Here is an 18,707-nt window from a genome sequence, read left to right on the forward strand (position 1 = left end):
ATGCTAAGCACAACACCACTACTAATAATAGCATATAAGTCATTTAAACAGTAATAATTAAATATCTTTACTATAAATACATATAAATATTATACTATAGATAAAACAACAATTTTTACATTAGAAATAGCAATACTTTCATAACAGACAATTAAACAACACATTTTCATCAGCATGTTTGCATTTTCAGTAAAACTATTTCAAGAACAATCTTTATATTTAAATTATCAATGAACTGCAGCCTTAAGTTATGTAAGTTAAGTTTAACGTGGGACTCATGGTCCTTTGTTAGTCCACACTGGGACAATTTCAGTCTCTCACCTGCACTATGCTGGCAATCTAGGAGATATTTAATGCATTTGTCACTCTTTGCACAGCTACTGGTACAGGTGTAGTCAGAGTTCCCAAGTTGAGAACAAATGCCTCCAAAAAGCAAAATGTCTTTTTTAGTTCACTTGGATAGGCAACATTGTAAACATGGTACAGGGAGAAGACAATACCCATCGCCAATGAAATGTCCATTTCCCCACTGTCCAGAATCATTTTTTGTCCATCCATCTGGACATTGACCTCAGTTGAATCACTCAAGGGCTTGCCGTCACTGCTGCTGAGTACGATTGTAGGTATCGGGCTGTGTGGATCCTGAAACAGAAATTAAATTCTTGAAATGAGGAGTATAGTTTAAATAAGTATAAACAACAGCTGTCCCAATGAAAGTATAAAACTCCTGTAAAATACTGGATTTGTTCAAGACCCCCCCCCCCCCTCCTCTCACCATACCAAAAAATATATAAATTTACCTTATTTATGACGAAGAGATGAGAGGCATTTTCTTTGAAAATAGATGGCAGGAGAAGAACAGCTGTGTTTACCATCTGACCTGAAAAATAAAGAGAAATATGTAAATATTTTCTGGCCAATTTTGTTAATACAAAGCAGTAAAGGCCATATGAGTGCCTTTATCAGGCGTTGAATGTCTTGCAGAACATAAGCATTAGTGCAGTAAATGTATACCTAATTAACTTTTCAGTATAATTCAGTGTAAATGTTAAGCATTTATACAAAACCCCCAAAATGTTGTTCAGTTCTGTAAGTTGCTAGCTTTAAATAATTTGAGTCCTAAAGAACTTGCAGAGCAAGTCTAGCTGCCACTGAACATTTTTTGAGATAAACATTGTGTGAATGACTGAAAATCTTCATAGAGATACATATAGCATCGAGGGTATATCAGTTAAATCTTAAAGTACATCATTGCAGAGACGAGACAGGAGAAATGTCAGTCTGTGGATATTGTAAAGCAGCGGTCCCCAACCTTTTTTGCGCCACAGACTGGTTTATGCCCGACAATATTTTCATGGACCGGCCTTTAAGGTGTCGCGGATAAATACAACAAAATAAAACTAGTACCGGTGCCGAAAAAGAGAAAATTCATTCATAACACACGTGAAAAGACCCAGGAAAACCGAGTAAACGATAAAAATGATAACAAAATAACGCTGAAAACCGATAAAAACCCTGAAAAACGATACATTTCACACCTGAGCCTCAACTCTCGTGGCCCGGTACCAAACGACTCATGGACCGGTACCAGTCCGAGGCGCGGTGGTTGGGGACCGCTGTTGTAAGGGACACTGTGTTTACTAATGTGCTGTATGTGAAACCTTAAAAAGTGGTATCTGAGATAGGAGTTAAAAATGTTTTTGCTCATTATTGCCAAGTGCCCTCACCTTTTCTTTCAGTGTCTGTCTGGCTCTCATCAACAGATTTTAAGCAGAGGCTTTTAAGGTTGCTGTTTGGGGCTATTGACACAAGCTTCGCTGCCAACTTACTGAATCCTCGGATTACTTTTTTGTCCACATCAGTTTTAAGTAACATGGAAGCCTCTTCAAGAAGCTAAAATAAAGGATAAACATATACATATTAGCTTTGTACCATAATATATACCATTATATAGCAAACCAGAACAATCATTATTTCACGCATCAATTATCATTAGAGAAGACGGTGAGACGGTAAGTGACGGAAGTGACGAGTAGGTAAGCGACCCATGTTGTAGGTGACGTCAGACGCCGGAGATTTGGCGGAATAAAAAAAAAAAAAAAGCAAATGGTAGCATAGAGTTTAACAAAGGTTTTTCAAGCTTCAGTATTACCAAATATACTAATCAATTGTCATATAACTAACAACATCTGTTCTATCATCTCTAACACCCTGGAGGACAACGGGGAGAGTTTAGACGCTCTCCAAGATTACATCGACCGCTGTTTTCAAGATTTAGTAATGAATAAGGCCCAGAGTGCATCCTCCCCGGCCAAAATTGAGACGCCGTCATCGAAGAGATGTCGCCCGGCAGACTCCCCCGGTACAACATCGCCTGCCGGCAAAGACATCGCAGACATCCTGGAGTCAATCGACAAGCGATTGTCCTATTTACAGATCTCTTCTTTAACTCTTAGGAGTTGATCAAACACATGATATAAAGGTTTGGAGCACTTTAGATTGGCTAAATACACTATAAAAGGTAGATAAAGTATTAATGGCATTATGTCCTACAAGCATACTCGTCATGATCTTTCCGTCTATATGTTAATACCTCTACCTTTTAATAATAATGTATACTTTATTGATCCCCACAGGGAAATTTCTCTCTTTGCATTTAACCCATTCACTCAGTGAAGCAGTGGGCAGCCACTAATCAGGCGCCTGGGGAGCAGTGTGTAGGGACGGTACCTTGCTCAAGGGTACCTCAGGGTAGCCGTTCAGTTGATTCAAACCCCCGACCTTCCGATCATGGGATAACCACACTACCTACTGAGCTATCCCTGCCCTATTTTCAAATTTAATTTTTTAAATACAAAAACTACACTATCCTGATACAAAGGCAAACAGAGCTAATATAATGCTGAATTTCACACCATTCACTTGAGAATCCACAGAGAAATGAAACAATTAATTTAAAAGAGCAATTGATATTTTATTTATTGTTTGACCATACTGCATGAGATCTGCCTCAAAAATCACAATACTAATACTTGTATTGTAGTGGCCACAAGGGAACAGATAACCTCTGAATATGTAACAATGAAAATGTTAGCATGTTACACTCGTTAGCCAATAATTGGGCAATTCAAAGACAATTTGTTGGACAATTGTATCAATGTTTGCTTTTCAGGAATACTTACATATCCAGAGCCATAACTCTCCTTCAATAATGGAAAACTCAGAAGGACAGTCCTCAGACGCTCTACATACTGCACATGAGAGGGATACCTGCAAATTTTGAATGATGAACTTAAATTCTGATGTACATACTGTATTTTAAATGAATCAAATCTTAATTATATATAGACTTACATTGTCTCATTACTCAAGTGGTCAAACAGTGCTTGAATAAGCATGTTTTTGAGTCTGTTCTTGGTGGGTGACTTTAGTGCTGCATCTTTATTGGTCAACACAGTGATCACAGCTGGAGGAAACTGCACTTTGCAGTTAAACATAAGTTGGAGTGCTGACACAGTATGCTTTTCTTTGTGTTGCCTTCCACTGCAAGAAGAAGTAAGAAGTATGTTTAGAGTTTGTTACAAGACATGAATATGCGTGTCCTTGTGTCCTGCATCAGGAATATCCGCATATTTAAAACGTACAATAACAGCTGCTGAACTACAGAAACAGAATCATAACAGAGAGTAAGAGTGGCTGTGACATTTCAATTTGAAAGTAAATGGGTGTGTGATGCACATCAACGCTGGAGAAACAGAACAGGGCTTGCGTCAACCCCTTGCCCCCCACCCTCCAACACCATAAACCTAGGGGAGGGGAAACACTGGATTGTATGAATGTACAATTCAGTGAATCAACCAGTCAACTTAAGACTCACTCTTTCAGCTTCTCTACAGCAGACAAAAATTTCACTTGGTCTTTCACTTTTGGAAAAAGACGCTCACTCATTCTTTCAGTCATCTGCAGAAGTGTCGATCCATCGATTTCATTGTCTGTGGCACAGAAAAACAATAAGACACGATCAAAACAGAAATGAGCATGTCGAAGATAAAGAATAAAAATATAATAAAACATTACTTAAAAAAACAGCTATGAGTTCATTAGTGACTATAGATGATGACAGACCTGTGGAATAGCCAAAAAGTGGTTAAAATCATTTTAACAGTGGTTGACAACTAACTAAAAAGTCATGGTTTAGGATGTATCTTATCTGACTTTGGTATGGACTGCCTTAAAAGGTCGGTGGATCAGTGTAATGAAGTCTTGACCATCACATCTGTATGCGTCCAAAGCATGAAAGTCTACCTCATCCCCAGGCTTGAATATCAACAGATCATCAGTCTCTCTGATGTGGTATGATTGAAGGTGTCTTATAAACTCCAGTGTTGTGAAAAGTCTTCCAACAAGAAACCAGTTGGCCCTGATATACACAATCAGGACTATTTTCACAAACAGTGGAATTTGCTCTGCATGCACAAGTTCCAAAATGAAGAAATCTCCAACTGCATATTTTACAGAGTTTAAAATGATGCATTTACTTGTCCAGAGTTTCTCATCCACAGTAACGGCTGTCTCCAAGTTTTGCAAACAAATCTGCAAGTTCACTGGAAGTTCTTGAAGTGATAAGTTATTAACGGCTGCTTGTGTATGATCGCTCCTGATGATCCGTTCAGGCTGCTACTCCCAGCATTGACGAAGCTGATTCCTCTTTGCCAAAGTCTGACAAATATTAATATAGTTATTGGTGATTCTTGCTACTGTCTTGAAATATTGATGTCTGGCTTCAAACCTCATGCACCAATGAGAGCGGAGTGACCCATAATCAAGGATGAGCCGAGGATAATGTAGCAGAAAATGCAGCTTGGGTGTAAACACACCAGGAAACAGATTCTTGAAATCTGTCAAAAAGTAAGTGATCAGTTCATGTAGATTACTAATCCAGTCAGTGCTGATGGTTGGACCAAGAATAATCTCTCCTATTTCTCGAACCAAAAGATAAAGCTGCCAAAACTTGTTACCCTTTTCAATCCTGGAGCCTATGAGGAAAGGCAGAGTCCTAAATAATGTCCATTTCTCAACAGCAGTTCCAGAGATATTTCCATCCAGTGCTACCTTCTCAGATATTAGAGCAGGTTTGGAGGTGCAGTCATTCTGTCCAAAACTAAAAGTCCTTATGCTGTCATTCACCTCTTGGATAGTAACGGTTTTGTCCTTGTGCAAGGCTTTTAAAACAGACTTCAAAACAAGAGGAATGACCCCCTCAAGAAAATCATGCATTACATCAGGTGGGAATGCATTTGTGGTATCAAAATATGACAGCTTGTTGAAGGCACATGGGCCAGTTACACCATACACTGACCTACAGTGGGGGTCATCTTCAACACATTGCAGATGGTATGCATGAACAGTCTTTGTTCTAAGAACACAATCTCCCTCACTAATGATCCTAGACAGGTCCTTGTAATGACACATACAAAACCTGCATATTCTACCATTACTGAATGAGCAGCTAAAACCTGCAAGTGTGTGAGAGGTTAGGTTGTCTGCAGATATTGTGGCCAGACCACCTTTGATGCAGTACTGTCTGTCTTCAAATTTTAATCGTAATCCACGTTCTTGCAAAACCTGTAGGTCACAAATTAATGGTTCTAATATTTTCTCAAATCCATATGTTTTCACCAATCTATGTTTGACAAGTATCAACAGATGAATATGTCTTAAAACAGATCTGTCGTTTGGTGGAATATTTCCCAAAGTAAAATAAAATGCAGACACTTTATGTAGACGTTTCTTTGATCCTAATGGATTAGCAACTTCAAATTCATCACTGTACAACTGAATTCTCAAATGTGGGTTGTCTGTGTTAAAAAAAATCACTTTCTTTGTAAATTTTCCCATCACTAAAATCTGTTAAGGTTTCAGGAGCACGGGACTCTGGCCTAAAAAATTTTCTTAAAATGTTAGGATCATTACATATTAATTCTAAGACTTTTAGAAGTGGAATATACTGAAAAGTGTCCTGTTTCCCAGTAAAAGGATCTATCCCCAGGATACATTCAACAGGTTCAATCAAGTTTAATTTCTCAACACAGTATCTGTCTAGTTGATATGTGTTGCTGACTGCAGTGAAGCAATGTTCTACCAAACTATTGTCATCAATATAATGAAAACTTGATATATCAAAATTAAGAGTCTGCAAACATTTAGAAAATATCTCCCTATAGTTTTCAATAAAATACTTGAAAATTGACTCTACTTCACTAATAACAAATGTTTGAACTTTTCTATTTACAATACTTTTCTCTTGGAGATTCAAGGAAAACAATGCCAGTTGTTTTCTCACAGTCTCCGTAAAGTTCTCTACAAGTTCACTCAGAGTTCGTTCAGATGATTGGGGAAATTCAACAGTTTCCTGGATGACAGGGTCACAGTCTGGGGCAGACTCTAATCCTTGTTTCTGATATTTATGTTTCTTCCTTATGTGATTTTTCAAAGATTTCACAGACAAAAACTTTCTGGGACAGTCTTCTAGTCCGCAGACAATGAAGAATCCACATTCACTTTCATGGTATATCTGTTGATGTTTCAGCAGTTTTTCATATGTTGGTTTTCTTGTGGAGCACCGTGGACACTGATATAGCACATCCATAGAAATGCTCACCTACAAAGACCTGTTGATAATCTGCCAATTCATTTTCCCCAAGCCAAAGAGATACTTCTCCAACAGTCCACTGCTGAGCCATGATCTATTAAAACAAAACAAAATGCCATTACATTGTTTTATTCTGTGACATCAAAAACTTATTTATTTATTTTTTGTTCATTCATTTTCCAAGCCGCTTTATCATCATAAGGATCGGAGGAGTGCTGGAGCCTATCCCAGCTGTTTTTTTTAGGCGGGGTAGACCCTGGACAGGTTGCCAGTCCATGGCAGGGTCGTCATTCAGATATGTATGTTTGGATTGTGGGTGGAAACCCACAAAGAAACAGGGAGAACATGCAAACTCCACACAAAAAGGCACCATGTTGACCCCGGGAATTGAACAGAGTCTTTCTAGCTGTGAGGCAGCAGCGCTAACCACTGTACCACCGTTTATTCTAACTTTTAAGCCTTCTTCAGATAAATATTGAATATTTTATGCTTTGGATTATCTGGTCTTGTTAGTATAATGACCTCTTTTTTTGCCTAATATATGATGTTCAATAAATGAAATGTACATAATTTTTTTTTAACTATAATAAAAACGGACATTATCTTGGTAACATCAAATGACTGGAGCATAATTTGTCATATATATATATGTATATATATATACATTTATATTAGGGGTGCAACGATATTCGTATCGATATTGAACCGTTCGATACAGTGCTTTCGGTTCGGTACGCATATGTATCGAACAATACAACATTTGTAATTTATTTGATCAACTTTCCTTCTGACGATGCTGTCTGTGTTGAGCGCTCAGTGAATCGGCGTTCGACTACTCCGCCTAGGCTGCACTGTCGAGCGCAGATCCACTGAGCGCTCAACACAGACAGCATCATCAGAAGGAAGAGCGCTGGGAAAGCTAGCGAGACAGAAGTTAAGCTCTCCTTGTAACATGGACCTCCCCCACCTTCATTCAGATGTGGTGTTTGGAATTATTTTGGTTTTCATGTGACGTATGACCCTGAAGGTAAGCGAGTCATGGACTAAAGTAAAACAGTATGTTGGATGTGCCATGCAATGCTCAATTACATGGGTGGGAACTAGTGTGTTAGCGCAGTTAGCTCGTTAACGTGTTGGCCGTCTAGCCCCATGCACGGGGCGATCGGCGGTAGCTCGTTAATGGAGATTTGCCGTGTTGTGGCATTAAGGTCATTTCAACGAGATTAACCTGAAAGCACTAGTGGGAACACAACGAATATGACTGCACATTTACGCCGACATCATCCTAGTGCAAAGACAAAAACAACAAGCATGCTACTAACTTTAGCCGAGTCATTTAGACAGCTGTTAGCACATGATTCTCCTTATGCTGCTGAGAATATAGCCCAGAAGAAGCGGATAGTATAGCTTTTATTTTGGAAAGAGACATTTCTCTGTAATAAACTCTCTTCCCCAAAGATGAGTGATTCCTCAATCAGATACAGGGCTCGCAATATCGCTAGCCCGACGTCCTGGGGCTAGCGATTTTTTTCAGACGGGCTACCCTGCCCGTCGGGCTATTGTAGGAAGGAAAAATATATGTCAATGCTTTTGCATTCTTTCAGAAATGTAGCTGGGTAATTATGTCATTGGCATCGGTGAGCCACTGTCAATATGTGACATATTGAAATCGCGTTTGAATTTGCGCTTGTTTTTTTGCTTTCACTTTATAATCGTGCAACTGTGTATAGAGAGCGACAGCACTGATCTGTGAGTGATGATAATTTGTGCACCAATTCCTCTGACATCGTCTTATTAATCGTTAGCTTACTATCCAAACATGACAAGTGAAATCTCCCGCAGCAAGCTTAAACATGTGAGAGGTTGATCGCGCAGAGAATCGCTGAGCTTATGTGAGTGCGTGTGTAAAAGCAGCATGATATATATTTTAGTTCTGCTGAGCCAATTAAGACAGGTCAGGGTGAAGAAGTGACAGCCAAAGAAAAGCTTACCACAAAACGGAGAAGTTATGACAAATCAGACTATAAGGCAAAAAGAAAGTGCAGCTTTATGGTTTCATGGACAAAATAATTTCTGTGGCTGCAATATGACGAGCTAAATAACCAGGGCTGCACATAAGTGGTCCGCAGGTGCGCATTCGCTGTCAAAATAAAAAACGCGCACAAGGGTTAGGGTTAAATTTAAAAACTGTACTTTTGAGTTAAAATATATATTTATACTTTTAATAAATGACAAATTAAAAAGGCATGAACATTTTTTTGTATCGAAAAAATATCGAACCGTGACACCAAAGTATTGATTGATTGATTGATTGAATCTTTATTTTGAACATGTTGAAAAAGTATAAAAAAAAAAATAGAATTAAAAGAGACAAATGAACAAAGCAAACAAAAGGAAAACGAGCAACCACAACTCCAAATAACGTCCATGTTCAAAAAGGAGCAGGAAGAAGCATAAGCTTATTTAATCCCACCCCTTTTCCACTATCTAGTATCAATAGACTACAGAAATACCTCCTTGTAATTACATTATATGTTATGTGTAATTTTTTTTTTTTAATATATACACATATATGTTTCTATCTATCCATACCTACGTATATACACACATACGCACATATACACATTTTCAATAACCCCATTAACACCTGAAGGATACACAACCTACAATTTTATATATATTTAATATATATATATATATATATATATATATATATATATATATATACATATATACACATATATACATATATACACATATATACATATACATATATATATACATATACATATATATATATATACATATATATATATATATATACATATATATATATATACACATATATATACACATATACACATACATATATACCCATACCAACAAACCCGTGCATGCGCACACCCATGAAAATATTAGACAAGAACACCCTATCAAATCTCTACCTTTTCCCTGTACCCTGTAAAAACCATATCCTTAAACCGCTTTTTAAACTGCGCCATGCTTGGACATTGCTTCATATCTTTACTTAGTCTGTTCCACAGCTTCACTCCACACACAGAGATGCAAAAACTTTTTAATGTTGTACGGATACGAGGATGTTTTAAATTTAATTCCCCCCTCAAATTGTATCCCCGTTCCCTTTTAGAAAACATTTTTAGAATATTGTCAGGAAGCAGGTTATTTATTGCTTTATATATAATTTGTGCTGTGAGAAAATGAACCAGATCTGTGAATTTTAGAATTTTTGATTTTAAGAATAGTGGATTTGTATGATCTCTGTAACCAGTTTTATGGATTATCCTTATGGCCCTTTTTTGTAATATAAAGATTGATGATAGCGAACATTTGTAAGTATTGCCCCAAACCTCTGCACAGTAATTCAAATACGGTGCAATCAGGGAACAATAGAGAATGTGGAGTGATTTGTGGTCCAGAATGTGTTTTACTTTACTCAAGATTGAGACACTTCTTGAAATTTTGTTATGTATATGATTTATATGAGACTTCCAGTTTAATTTATCATCTATAATCACACCAAGAAACTTATGTTCAAGTACTCTTTCAATTTCCACACCATCTACATGAATCTGCACTTGTGCATTTCTAAGGGAATTCCCAAATAAGATAATTTTAGTTTTACTTAGATTTAGCGATAGTTTGTTCCTGTTAAACCATTTTTTAATTTTGCACATTTCTGAAGTAATTGTATCCAGCAGCTCCTTTAGATTCCCCCCAGAACAGAAAATATTTGTGTCATCTGCAAATAATACTAATTTTAATATATCAGATGCCTTACAAATATCATTTATATAAATAATAAATAATTTTGGACCCAGTACAGAGCCTTGTGGAACACCACAAGCAATGTCCAAGCATGATGAGGAATGGACACCCAGCTTCACAAATTGTTTCCGGTCACTTAAATAATTTTTCACCCATTGCAGTACAACCCCCCTAATCCCATACCGTTCCAGTTTATTAATTAATATGTCATGATTGATTGTGTCGAATGCTTTCTTGAGATCCAGAAATACTCCAGCTGCATACTGTTTCTGATCTATAGCATTTGTAATCTCCTCAATTGATTCGATTAATGCCAGAGATGTTGATCTTTTTGATCTGAATCCATATTGACTGTCAGAGAGTAATTTATATTTATCTAAGAATTTGTCTAATCGTTTATTAAACAGGTTTTCTAGGATTTTGGAGAATTGTGGTAGTAAAGAAACAGGCCTGTAATTTGTGAAGTGGCGTCTATCCCCGGTTTTATACAGCGGCACAACTTTAGCTATTTTCATTTTGTTTGGCACTTTTCCCGTCTGAAATGATAAGTTGCAAATATATGTTAGAGGTCCTACAATTCCTTCAATCACCTTCTTGACGATTTTCATGTCAATATCATTACAATCAGTGGATGTTTTATATTTACACATGTGTACAATGTCAATTATTTCTTTTTCCTCCACTGATGTGAGGAACATTGAGTTAGGGTTCCTATCAATCAGGTTTTCACTACATTCTACTGATGGCAGTGACTCAGGAATTTGTTCTGCCAGTTTTGGTCCAATATTTACAAAATAATGATTAAAGCTGTTGACCTTATCAGCAGTGTTTTCCATAATATTGCCATTATCGATAAAGTATTGTGGATAACTTTGTTGTCCAGAATTATTTTTAATGATACCGTTTAAAACATCCCATATTCCTTTCATATTATGTTTATTGTTGTTCAATATTTTACGATAATACTCCTTTCTACATACACGTATAATATTGGTCAACTTATTTTTGTATTTTTTATATTTATTTTCAGCTTCTTTTGTTCTTTGTTTTAGGTATTCCCTATAGAGTGTATTTTTCTTTTTACATGCATTTTGTAAACCCTTAGTGAGCCATGGTCTATCTGAATATTTGTGCTTTCTGTTGTATTTTATTGTTGGACAGTTTTTATCGTACAACTCCATGAATATTCTTAAAAATATTCCATATGCAATATCAATATCAGCTTCTTTGTACACCTTGTCCCGTCTGTATCTCAGTTGTTCTTCATGCTGATTTTTCTTATAATTAGTGTCATAAACTGCAAAAACTGGTAGGTGATCACTGATGTCATTAATTAATATTCCGCTCACAATGTTGTTTTCCATATTGTTAGTGAAAATATTGTCAAGTAAGGTGGCACAATGTGGTGTAATTCTGCTAGGCCTGGTTATTTTAGGATGTAAACTCAAACTGTACATAGTGTTTAGGAATTCGTCGGTCATTTTATGCTTTTTTGGATTCAACAGGTCAATATTAAAATCACCACAGATAAACATAACTTTTTGATTTGTTTTAGAGAATATTTCCTCTATGAAGTCATTAAATACTTGAATACTAGAGCCAGGTGTTCTATATATACAGCTAATTATTACATTTTTTTCTTTTTCCTTATAAATTTCAATTGTTATACATTCTAGTAAATTATCAATTACAGTTGTCATACTTTCTACCACCTTGTAGTTTAGGTTTTTATCCACATACACAGCTACTCCCCCTCCACTCTTGTTCCTTCTATTTACAAAATTCACTTCATATCCCTCCAGTCCAAAGTCCATTCCTTTCTCCGCATTGATCCATGTTTCAGAAATGGCAATAATTCCAAATGGATTTGTCAACTCATTTAGATATTCCTTTATATTGTTGAAGTTGGCATACAGACTTCTGCTATTAAAATGGATTATTGATCATTTATTTTCCGTGTTGATGGTGTGCTTAAACTGTTCATCAGTGAAGTAGCAGCAGTTACAGCTGATGTTGTAGAAGAAATTATTTTCCGGGTCTATATCCTTTTCTAAGTCTAGAACATTATGGTCTGTGTATCGAAATGTTCTCAGTTCCAGATTATCATAAAGAGAATTCCAATGAGTCATGTTGATATTGTTGCCGGATGCAGATGAAGCTCTTTTGGACTGTGCCATGTGTTGTGTTGTGTGTCACGTCACATGTGTATTCATACCTCCAGAGTAAGTTGACCTCAGTATTTGTCCAGCTCTTCCATATTTCTGATGACCAACACTTTGGCTTGTTCCGGTGTTCCATTGAGTTTAATGAATACTTTGCAGTTGGTGGTCCATGTATTTTGAATTTTTCCCTGTTTCTTCAAGTAACGTGCTTTCCTGGCAATGTCCGCATTTCTTTTTATCAGATGTTCGTTCATGAAGACATCGGATCCTTTCAGTTTCCTTCCTTGTTTTAACAGTGCTGTTTTCTGTTTTCTGTTTGCAAATCTCACAATGATGGCTGGTTTGTTACTGTCATTTTTTCGGGGTAGAGGGTGGCAAGCCTCAATGTTGTTATAATCCACTTCCACACCTTTGGACCGTAGAAAGGTAACCACTTGATGCTCCGTGGAGTTGGCATCTTCCTCTCCTGGCCCTCCTACATTATCAGTGGCGACCGCCCGGGCGTATGACCGGGGTTTGATGCGAAGCCCCGTGATGATAACATCGTTCATCCGGGTGTACTGCTCCAAATCCGCCACTCTGTTCTCCAGGTACGCCAGCCGCCGATCCTTCTCGGCGTTCTGGATGCGGAGAGCCTTAACTTCCTCGACCAGGTCCAGGATGGCTTTCTGCTGCAGTTTGACAGTAGAAATCTCCTCTGTCATAAACTCCAGCGACTTCTTAATATCGTCTCCTTCCTTGGCTGACAGAACTTTTTTCGGGCCCATGCTGAGAGACGCTCTCGTAGCTTTGCCGTGACGACCGGCTAGCTACTTCCCAGAATCCTTTCTTCCCAGAATGTGTGTATATATATATATATATATATATATATATATATATATTCAGTATCTGAATCTGTCTAATATCCCCCGAATGAATTGCTAATTTATAAATTCACCATATTCATAAACGGCTTAATAATAAATTCTATATTCTGTTACCACATTATTTGTGATCAGTGGGTTTGCAGGGTGGGTGTTGGGGGTCTTTAGGCTTTGGCCCCCACCCCTGCCACCAGAATATTTTTAAGCAAGTGTTTCTAACTTTAATTTGAATATTCAGTATCCCACCATCTGCCCCTCCCCCCCCCCCTGCACACAAACAAAACACACAGTTTAATTCACTCCCTCATTAAAGTGAATATTATTTATGCCATTTTACACCAACAAACTCAGATAGCTAAGGATGAAGAACCTTTTGTTCTTTAAAGAACCATTTGTAATAGCTAAAGAACCATCTTCAAAATAAAAAGGTTCTTTGACGTATGATGGTTCTTTAAAGAACCATAGAGACATCAGAAGAACCATTTAAGAACCCAAATTTTTCTGAGAGTGGCTGCCAGTAAAAGTAGTCACCTGTGATCTTTAAAATGGCCCTGATGTGTGCTGCTGTTTTTAACTTTCAACAATTCTTTGCTGCCACTGTGAATATGAATGTGGTCTTTGCCTAATTAAATAAATGTTACACTGACTCACTGCTTCATCTTTTGGTACAAACTGGCATTACATGGAAGTACAGCCCAAAACCAGGTTAGCTTGAGTTTCTTTTTTCTGGACATAAAGTCATAGTAGGTGTTGTTTCAAAGCTGGTGGACAGGTTTAGTTCATTTTGGAAGTTTTAAGAGCAACTGCTGTGAAAATATTTGCAGCTTTGGGAGAAAATGATTTAAGAGAAGATTTTACCTCAGCAAAAGATTAAATATGAATGAAGGATTGAAATTTAACTTAGGTAACACATAAAATGAATACAACTACTAAACACTACTGTGTCCTAAGGAAACAAAGACTATAATGTAACAGGGATAACATTTTAGAGAATTAAAATCTCTAAAAGGAAAAATAATAAACTTGATATAAACTTGATACATGCAGCTTCCTAAATGTAACATTCAGGATTATTCACTGCAGGTCCAGAAATCAGAGTACCTCATCAGATCCAAGTGTGACATCAGCTGACACTCTTTACAGGAGATTCCATCTGAACTCTGTGGAGCCTGATCTCAAGGTTTTTAAGTCTGAGCCTGAAACCAGAAGAGGATCTTTCTCTCTCTTCAGATTCATTGTGATCCAGTGTTAAGAAATATACTCTAAAACACTTCTTCAGTAAAGACTCAGAGAAGAGAAACACACAGAACTTCTTGCTAGCAAGGGCAGCTTCCAGCACTGAGGCTCGCACTGAGAAACTGCCCTGGTCTTTATTTATACTTCAGGGAGCGTTTGTTCCTTACATTGGAATGTGGAGGTGTGTGTGTGTGTGTGTGTGTGTGTGTGTGTGTGTGTGTGTGTGTGGTCGTCAGAGTGTGGCCCCATAAACTACTTCCCTTAACCTGCTGGTCTGGAAAATCCAACAGTTCATCTATATGTAAAAAAGCACTTAAATTAAAACTGACATAGCAACGTTAATCCTACCGTAAAACAATAAGACAAGGTACGACCTCTCTCGTGCTCCTAGGAGGTGGGGGTGAACACCCTAGAATGTTACAGACCTCCTAGGATGAGACATTCTTTCAATATGCCACCAACTATATACTTCTACACAAAAATGATTACATGCAGCATTCTACCATATGCAAACTTATATCATTGAAAGATTATACTGACTAGTAAGCACAATTTTCCTATTAACATCCAGTGATTTCAGTCCTGCATGATCAGACTGATGTTTGCACAGAGCAGATAATGAAGTGAATGTCTTTGCACATTGGTAACAGTGAAACAGTTTATTTACAGCTTGGGATCGTTTGTGTTTGGAGTATGAACTGAGATTCCTGAAGCTCTTGTCACACTGGTCACAGCTGAAGTTCACTTCCATGTGTGTACGTTCAAGTTTGTTACTATCACCTAGAGCTGGGCGATATAAGATTTTTTCATATCACGATATGTTTTTTTCATTTCAGGCGATAACGATATCTATCACGATATAAGCCAAATAACTATATTTGTAAGATTTAAATGTGCCGTTGCTCACAAGTAAAATGTGAAATAATCAGCAGCTTGTTTTTATTTAAATATTTATTTCCCATAATAAGTTCAACAGGGTAGATGTACTTAAGGAACATGAGACTTTTTCAGATAAATAAAGGCAAATATTGCAAACTACACAAAAGGCAGCCGCTAAAGCGTTTAAGTTTCAAAATAGAACAAACAAAACAGACTACTAAACTGTCAATTCCACTTAGAAACAAAATATTAATTCTAAAAATAGTTTCTTTTACAGAAGAACAGACAAAACTGACTAACTTTTGTCAATATCAAATAAACTGAGAACTAAAAGGAAATTCTCAATCTCTCCTTGTTGTATAGCTTAGCTTTTCAAACAGTTTTAACAGTTACTTTAGTATGACAAAAGCCGAATGACGAATTAGTGCTTCAAGTCAGAGACTGAGGCTACGTCCACACGTACACGGGTATTTTTGAAAACTGAGATTTTCCGTTTTCGGTTTAAAGAATAATCCCATCCACTCATAAAGGCAGAAATGAAGGAAAACGCTGCTATGAACATGTCAAAGCAGCAGGTGGAGCTAGATTCCTAACCGTGCAGAAATGTTGGCCAATCAGAAGTCTAGAAGCCTCGGTGGGAAAAAGTAAACAAAGCTGGGGCATAGAAGCAGAACCGAGTCGTATGTGTGGACGGACAGTAACTGTGTGCAAGCAATTAAACACTGCAGAGAGTAGAATTAACAGTATTGTAGAAATTCATTTCTTTTTTTTCTTCTTTTTTTTTTTTTTGGCCTGTCCCGTTTGGCTCTTTTGCCATCAGAATTGTTGTCTAAAGGCAAAGAAAGATGCCCAACGGATTTACTTTACCAAACTGACCATCCCAGCCTTGCCGTAATGGTCCATTTGATTCACCTTTTATTGTTTATTTTATTTTCACTTACTGAATACGGGACAGACTTGACTGGGGGAAAGAAGGGGAGAAAGAAAGAGGGAAAGAGAAACAGCTGAGAAGAGGGACGGGGGAGAAGGGCAAAAGACAAAAACCAACAGAACGGGCAGAGAAAAAAAAATGCATATATCAATCACCTGGATCACCTGCTGAGAAAGAAAAAAGAAAGCAAGCAGAAGAGAACAAGAGTAATAGAATAAACAACATCACAATGATATATGGGAATATGACAGTAAATACTAAATGTTAAACATTATTGTGCAGCACATAAGATCAACAGAACACAGTGTGCTTTGAGGTAGGAGCCAAAAAGGGTGTAGTTTGTGGGTGTGATCACCCGTGTGTATACCTGTGAGCATGGACGCACTTGTTTTTTGTTTTTTAAAAGGTTCCTTCATGTAATAATCTGCTAGAGGGTGTGGGGGGGCCACAGCCCCGTTCTCCAGGGCGTGAAGCAGGTGTGGAGGAGATCAAAACTCCAGACATCCAGAGGCCCCCAGAACACAAGAGACCAAGGAAGACCAACAGAGGGGCAGCTGCGCCACTGTCCCGGAAAGAGCTGAGGAGAGTCCCAGATGAGGGCTCACTCAGCAGCCGCGGAGCAGAAGCCAGGGGGAGTTGCAGTGACGCGCCCGTGAGCTCCGCCGGCAGCCAGCTGCGCCTGAGTGACCGAGCCCCAGGCCGAGAGGCCGGGGGCACCCCACCTCCGAAGTGGCCCGAGCGAGCCCCAGGCTCCAGGCCCCGATAAGCGGCCGCCAAGGAGTGAGCCGGTGTGTACCCGGACGCCCATCCCCGGACACAAAGAACCACCAACGCACCGATGTCTGAGGGGGTCCGCCACTGGCAGGGGAAGTGGTGGTAGGGGGAGATAGGCCTCCAAACCTTGGAGGGCCTGAGATGTCCCCAGAGAGGTGGCGCCTGACACCCAACCTGACATATAGACACAGACATACAGGCACACACAGATACAAACATCCATTCCCACCCTCATGCTCTCATATGCACTTACTCCACACTCAACCAACGTGGAGACAGACATAAAGAGACGTTGTACACATGATCACACTCCCCAAGCGTACTCTACAAACCGGGTCTAGGTGCCCCCGCCCCTGGAGGGGGGAACTGCACCCAGACCCAGGTGGTGTTTCCCTTTTCCCTGCGGTGGGGGGAGGCAGACCGCCCCGACTCCGCAGCAGCAGGAAGGCTCCACACTCCAGACCGCAGTCGGACGGCCAACTCCTCCTCCTAGTCCTAGCCCCCCTGCTCCAGCAGGTCGCAGAGAACGGGGGTGAGAGAAGACTCCGAACCTCCCTCCACCCGCTCATTGTAATGTTGATGCATGTGTGTTCTAAGGTGCATTTAAAACCCAGGAGGGCTTGGAGCTACCTGCCAGAGAGCAGCAGGTAAGCGCATGGTCCCTCCTGCTAGCCCTCAATGTCTACGTGTATTTAAAATTGAGAGGTGGGCAACGATGCCAGGGGTGGGGTGTACACCCTGATGGTACTTTGGACTCCGTGTATCGTGCCCACCCCCAAGATCCTATATGTATGTGTAATGAGAGTGTGAGTAATGTGAATGTCTAAGTTGTGGGATAAAATTGAGGCAGAGGCAGCCAGAAGGGAACAGAGGGGGGGGTAGCCTCCTCTGCACCCTGGTGACATACCCCTACTCCAAGGCCCTGCATGTGTGGGTGGTTGTGGTGGAGCGGGAAGAGGGAGGCAGCTGGAGATGGGGAGGGAAGGAAGGGAGGGGCAAGTGACCCCTCCCTGGGGCCAGCTCCCCCGCTGACCCCAGTAGGCACCCCCATACTCCGCGACCCGCCAGGGAAAGGGGGCCCAGGCCCATCCAGACCGGGCCCAGTGCAGCAGCGCCGCCCGGCCCCACAGAGCCCGGGACAGTCCACCCAACCCCACCACAGAGAAAACTGCACCCACCCCACCATCCACTCATCTTCCAGACTACATAAGACAATAAACACCCAGGCTGAGATCTTCCTCCACCTCTCCTGTATCTCCCCCTCCTGCAGAGGCAGCTCCTGAGGAGAGGAAAGCTCCTGCAAGATGTGACAATCTCCCCCACCAGTTGAAGAGCCCCCCAGGTGGCTCGACGCACCGGCGGCACCCTGCTCCAGGGCTGGGCCCCCATTCACCCACCCGCCCACAACCCCGGCAACACACCAA

General features: G+C 39.6%; 3 protein-coding genes across 4 annotated transcripts in view; all 3 read right to left on the reverse strand.

The window, feature by feature from the left end:
* Positions 1-18,707, reverse strand: part of LOC147334018 (CXADR-like membrane protein) — a 262,370-nt gene that overhangs the window by 24,359 nt on the left and 219,304 nt on the right. The gene's annotated exons all lie outside the window — the stretch shown is intronic.
* Positions 1-18,707, reverse strand: part of LOC147334019 (uncharacterized) — a 24,837-nt gene continuing 6,130 nt past the window's right edge. The window contains exons 2-8 of one of the 2 annotated variants that reach the window (XM_086286582.1): positions 6,662-6,746; positions 3,878-3,992; positions 3,355-3,543; positions 3,183-3,270; positions 1,728-1,893; positions 801-880; positions 1-642 (exon numbers count right to left, since the gene is read on the reverse strand). In XM_086286582.1, the coding sequence (XP_086142708.1) occupies positions 340-642; positions 801-880; positions 1,728-1,893; positions 3,183-3,270; positions 3,355-3,543; positions 3,878-3,992; positions 6,662-6,743 (1,023 nt within the window). In that variant the 5' untranslated portion in view covers positions 6,744-6,746 and the 3' untranslated portion in view covers positions 1-339. Of the gene's footprint in view, positions 643-800; positions 881-1,727; positions 1,894-3,182; positions 3,271-3,354; positions 3,544-3,877; positions 3,993-6,661; positions 7,436-18,707 lie in introns of those variants that run through there. The other variant, XM_086286583.1, reaches the window with a different exon arrangement.
* On the reverse strand, positions 12,561-13,367 carry LOC147334020 (uncharacterized). Its single transcript, XM_086286698.1, has one exon. It carries the CDS (start codon positions 13,365-13,367, stop codon positions 12,672-12,674), a length of 696 nt encoding a protein of 231 aa, XP_086142824.1. The 3' UTR covers positions 12,561-12,671.

The sequence above is a fragment of the Aulonocara sp. 'chitande type north' Nkhata Bay genome, linkage group LG3 (genome assembly GCF_057382095.1).
Source record: "Aulonocara sp. 'chitande type north' Nkhata Bay isolate Kocher_YH1m ecotype deep benthic linkage group LG3, A_spYH_male_GT1.1, whole genome shotgun sequence".
NCBI lineage: Eukaryota > Metazoa > Chordata > Actinopteri > Cichliformes > Cichlidae > Aulonocara > Aulonocara sp. 'chitande type north' Nkhata Bay.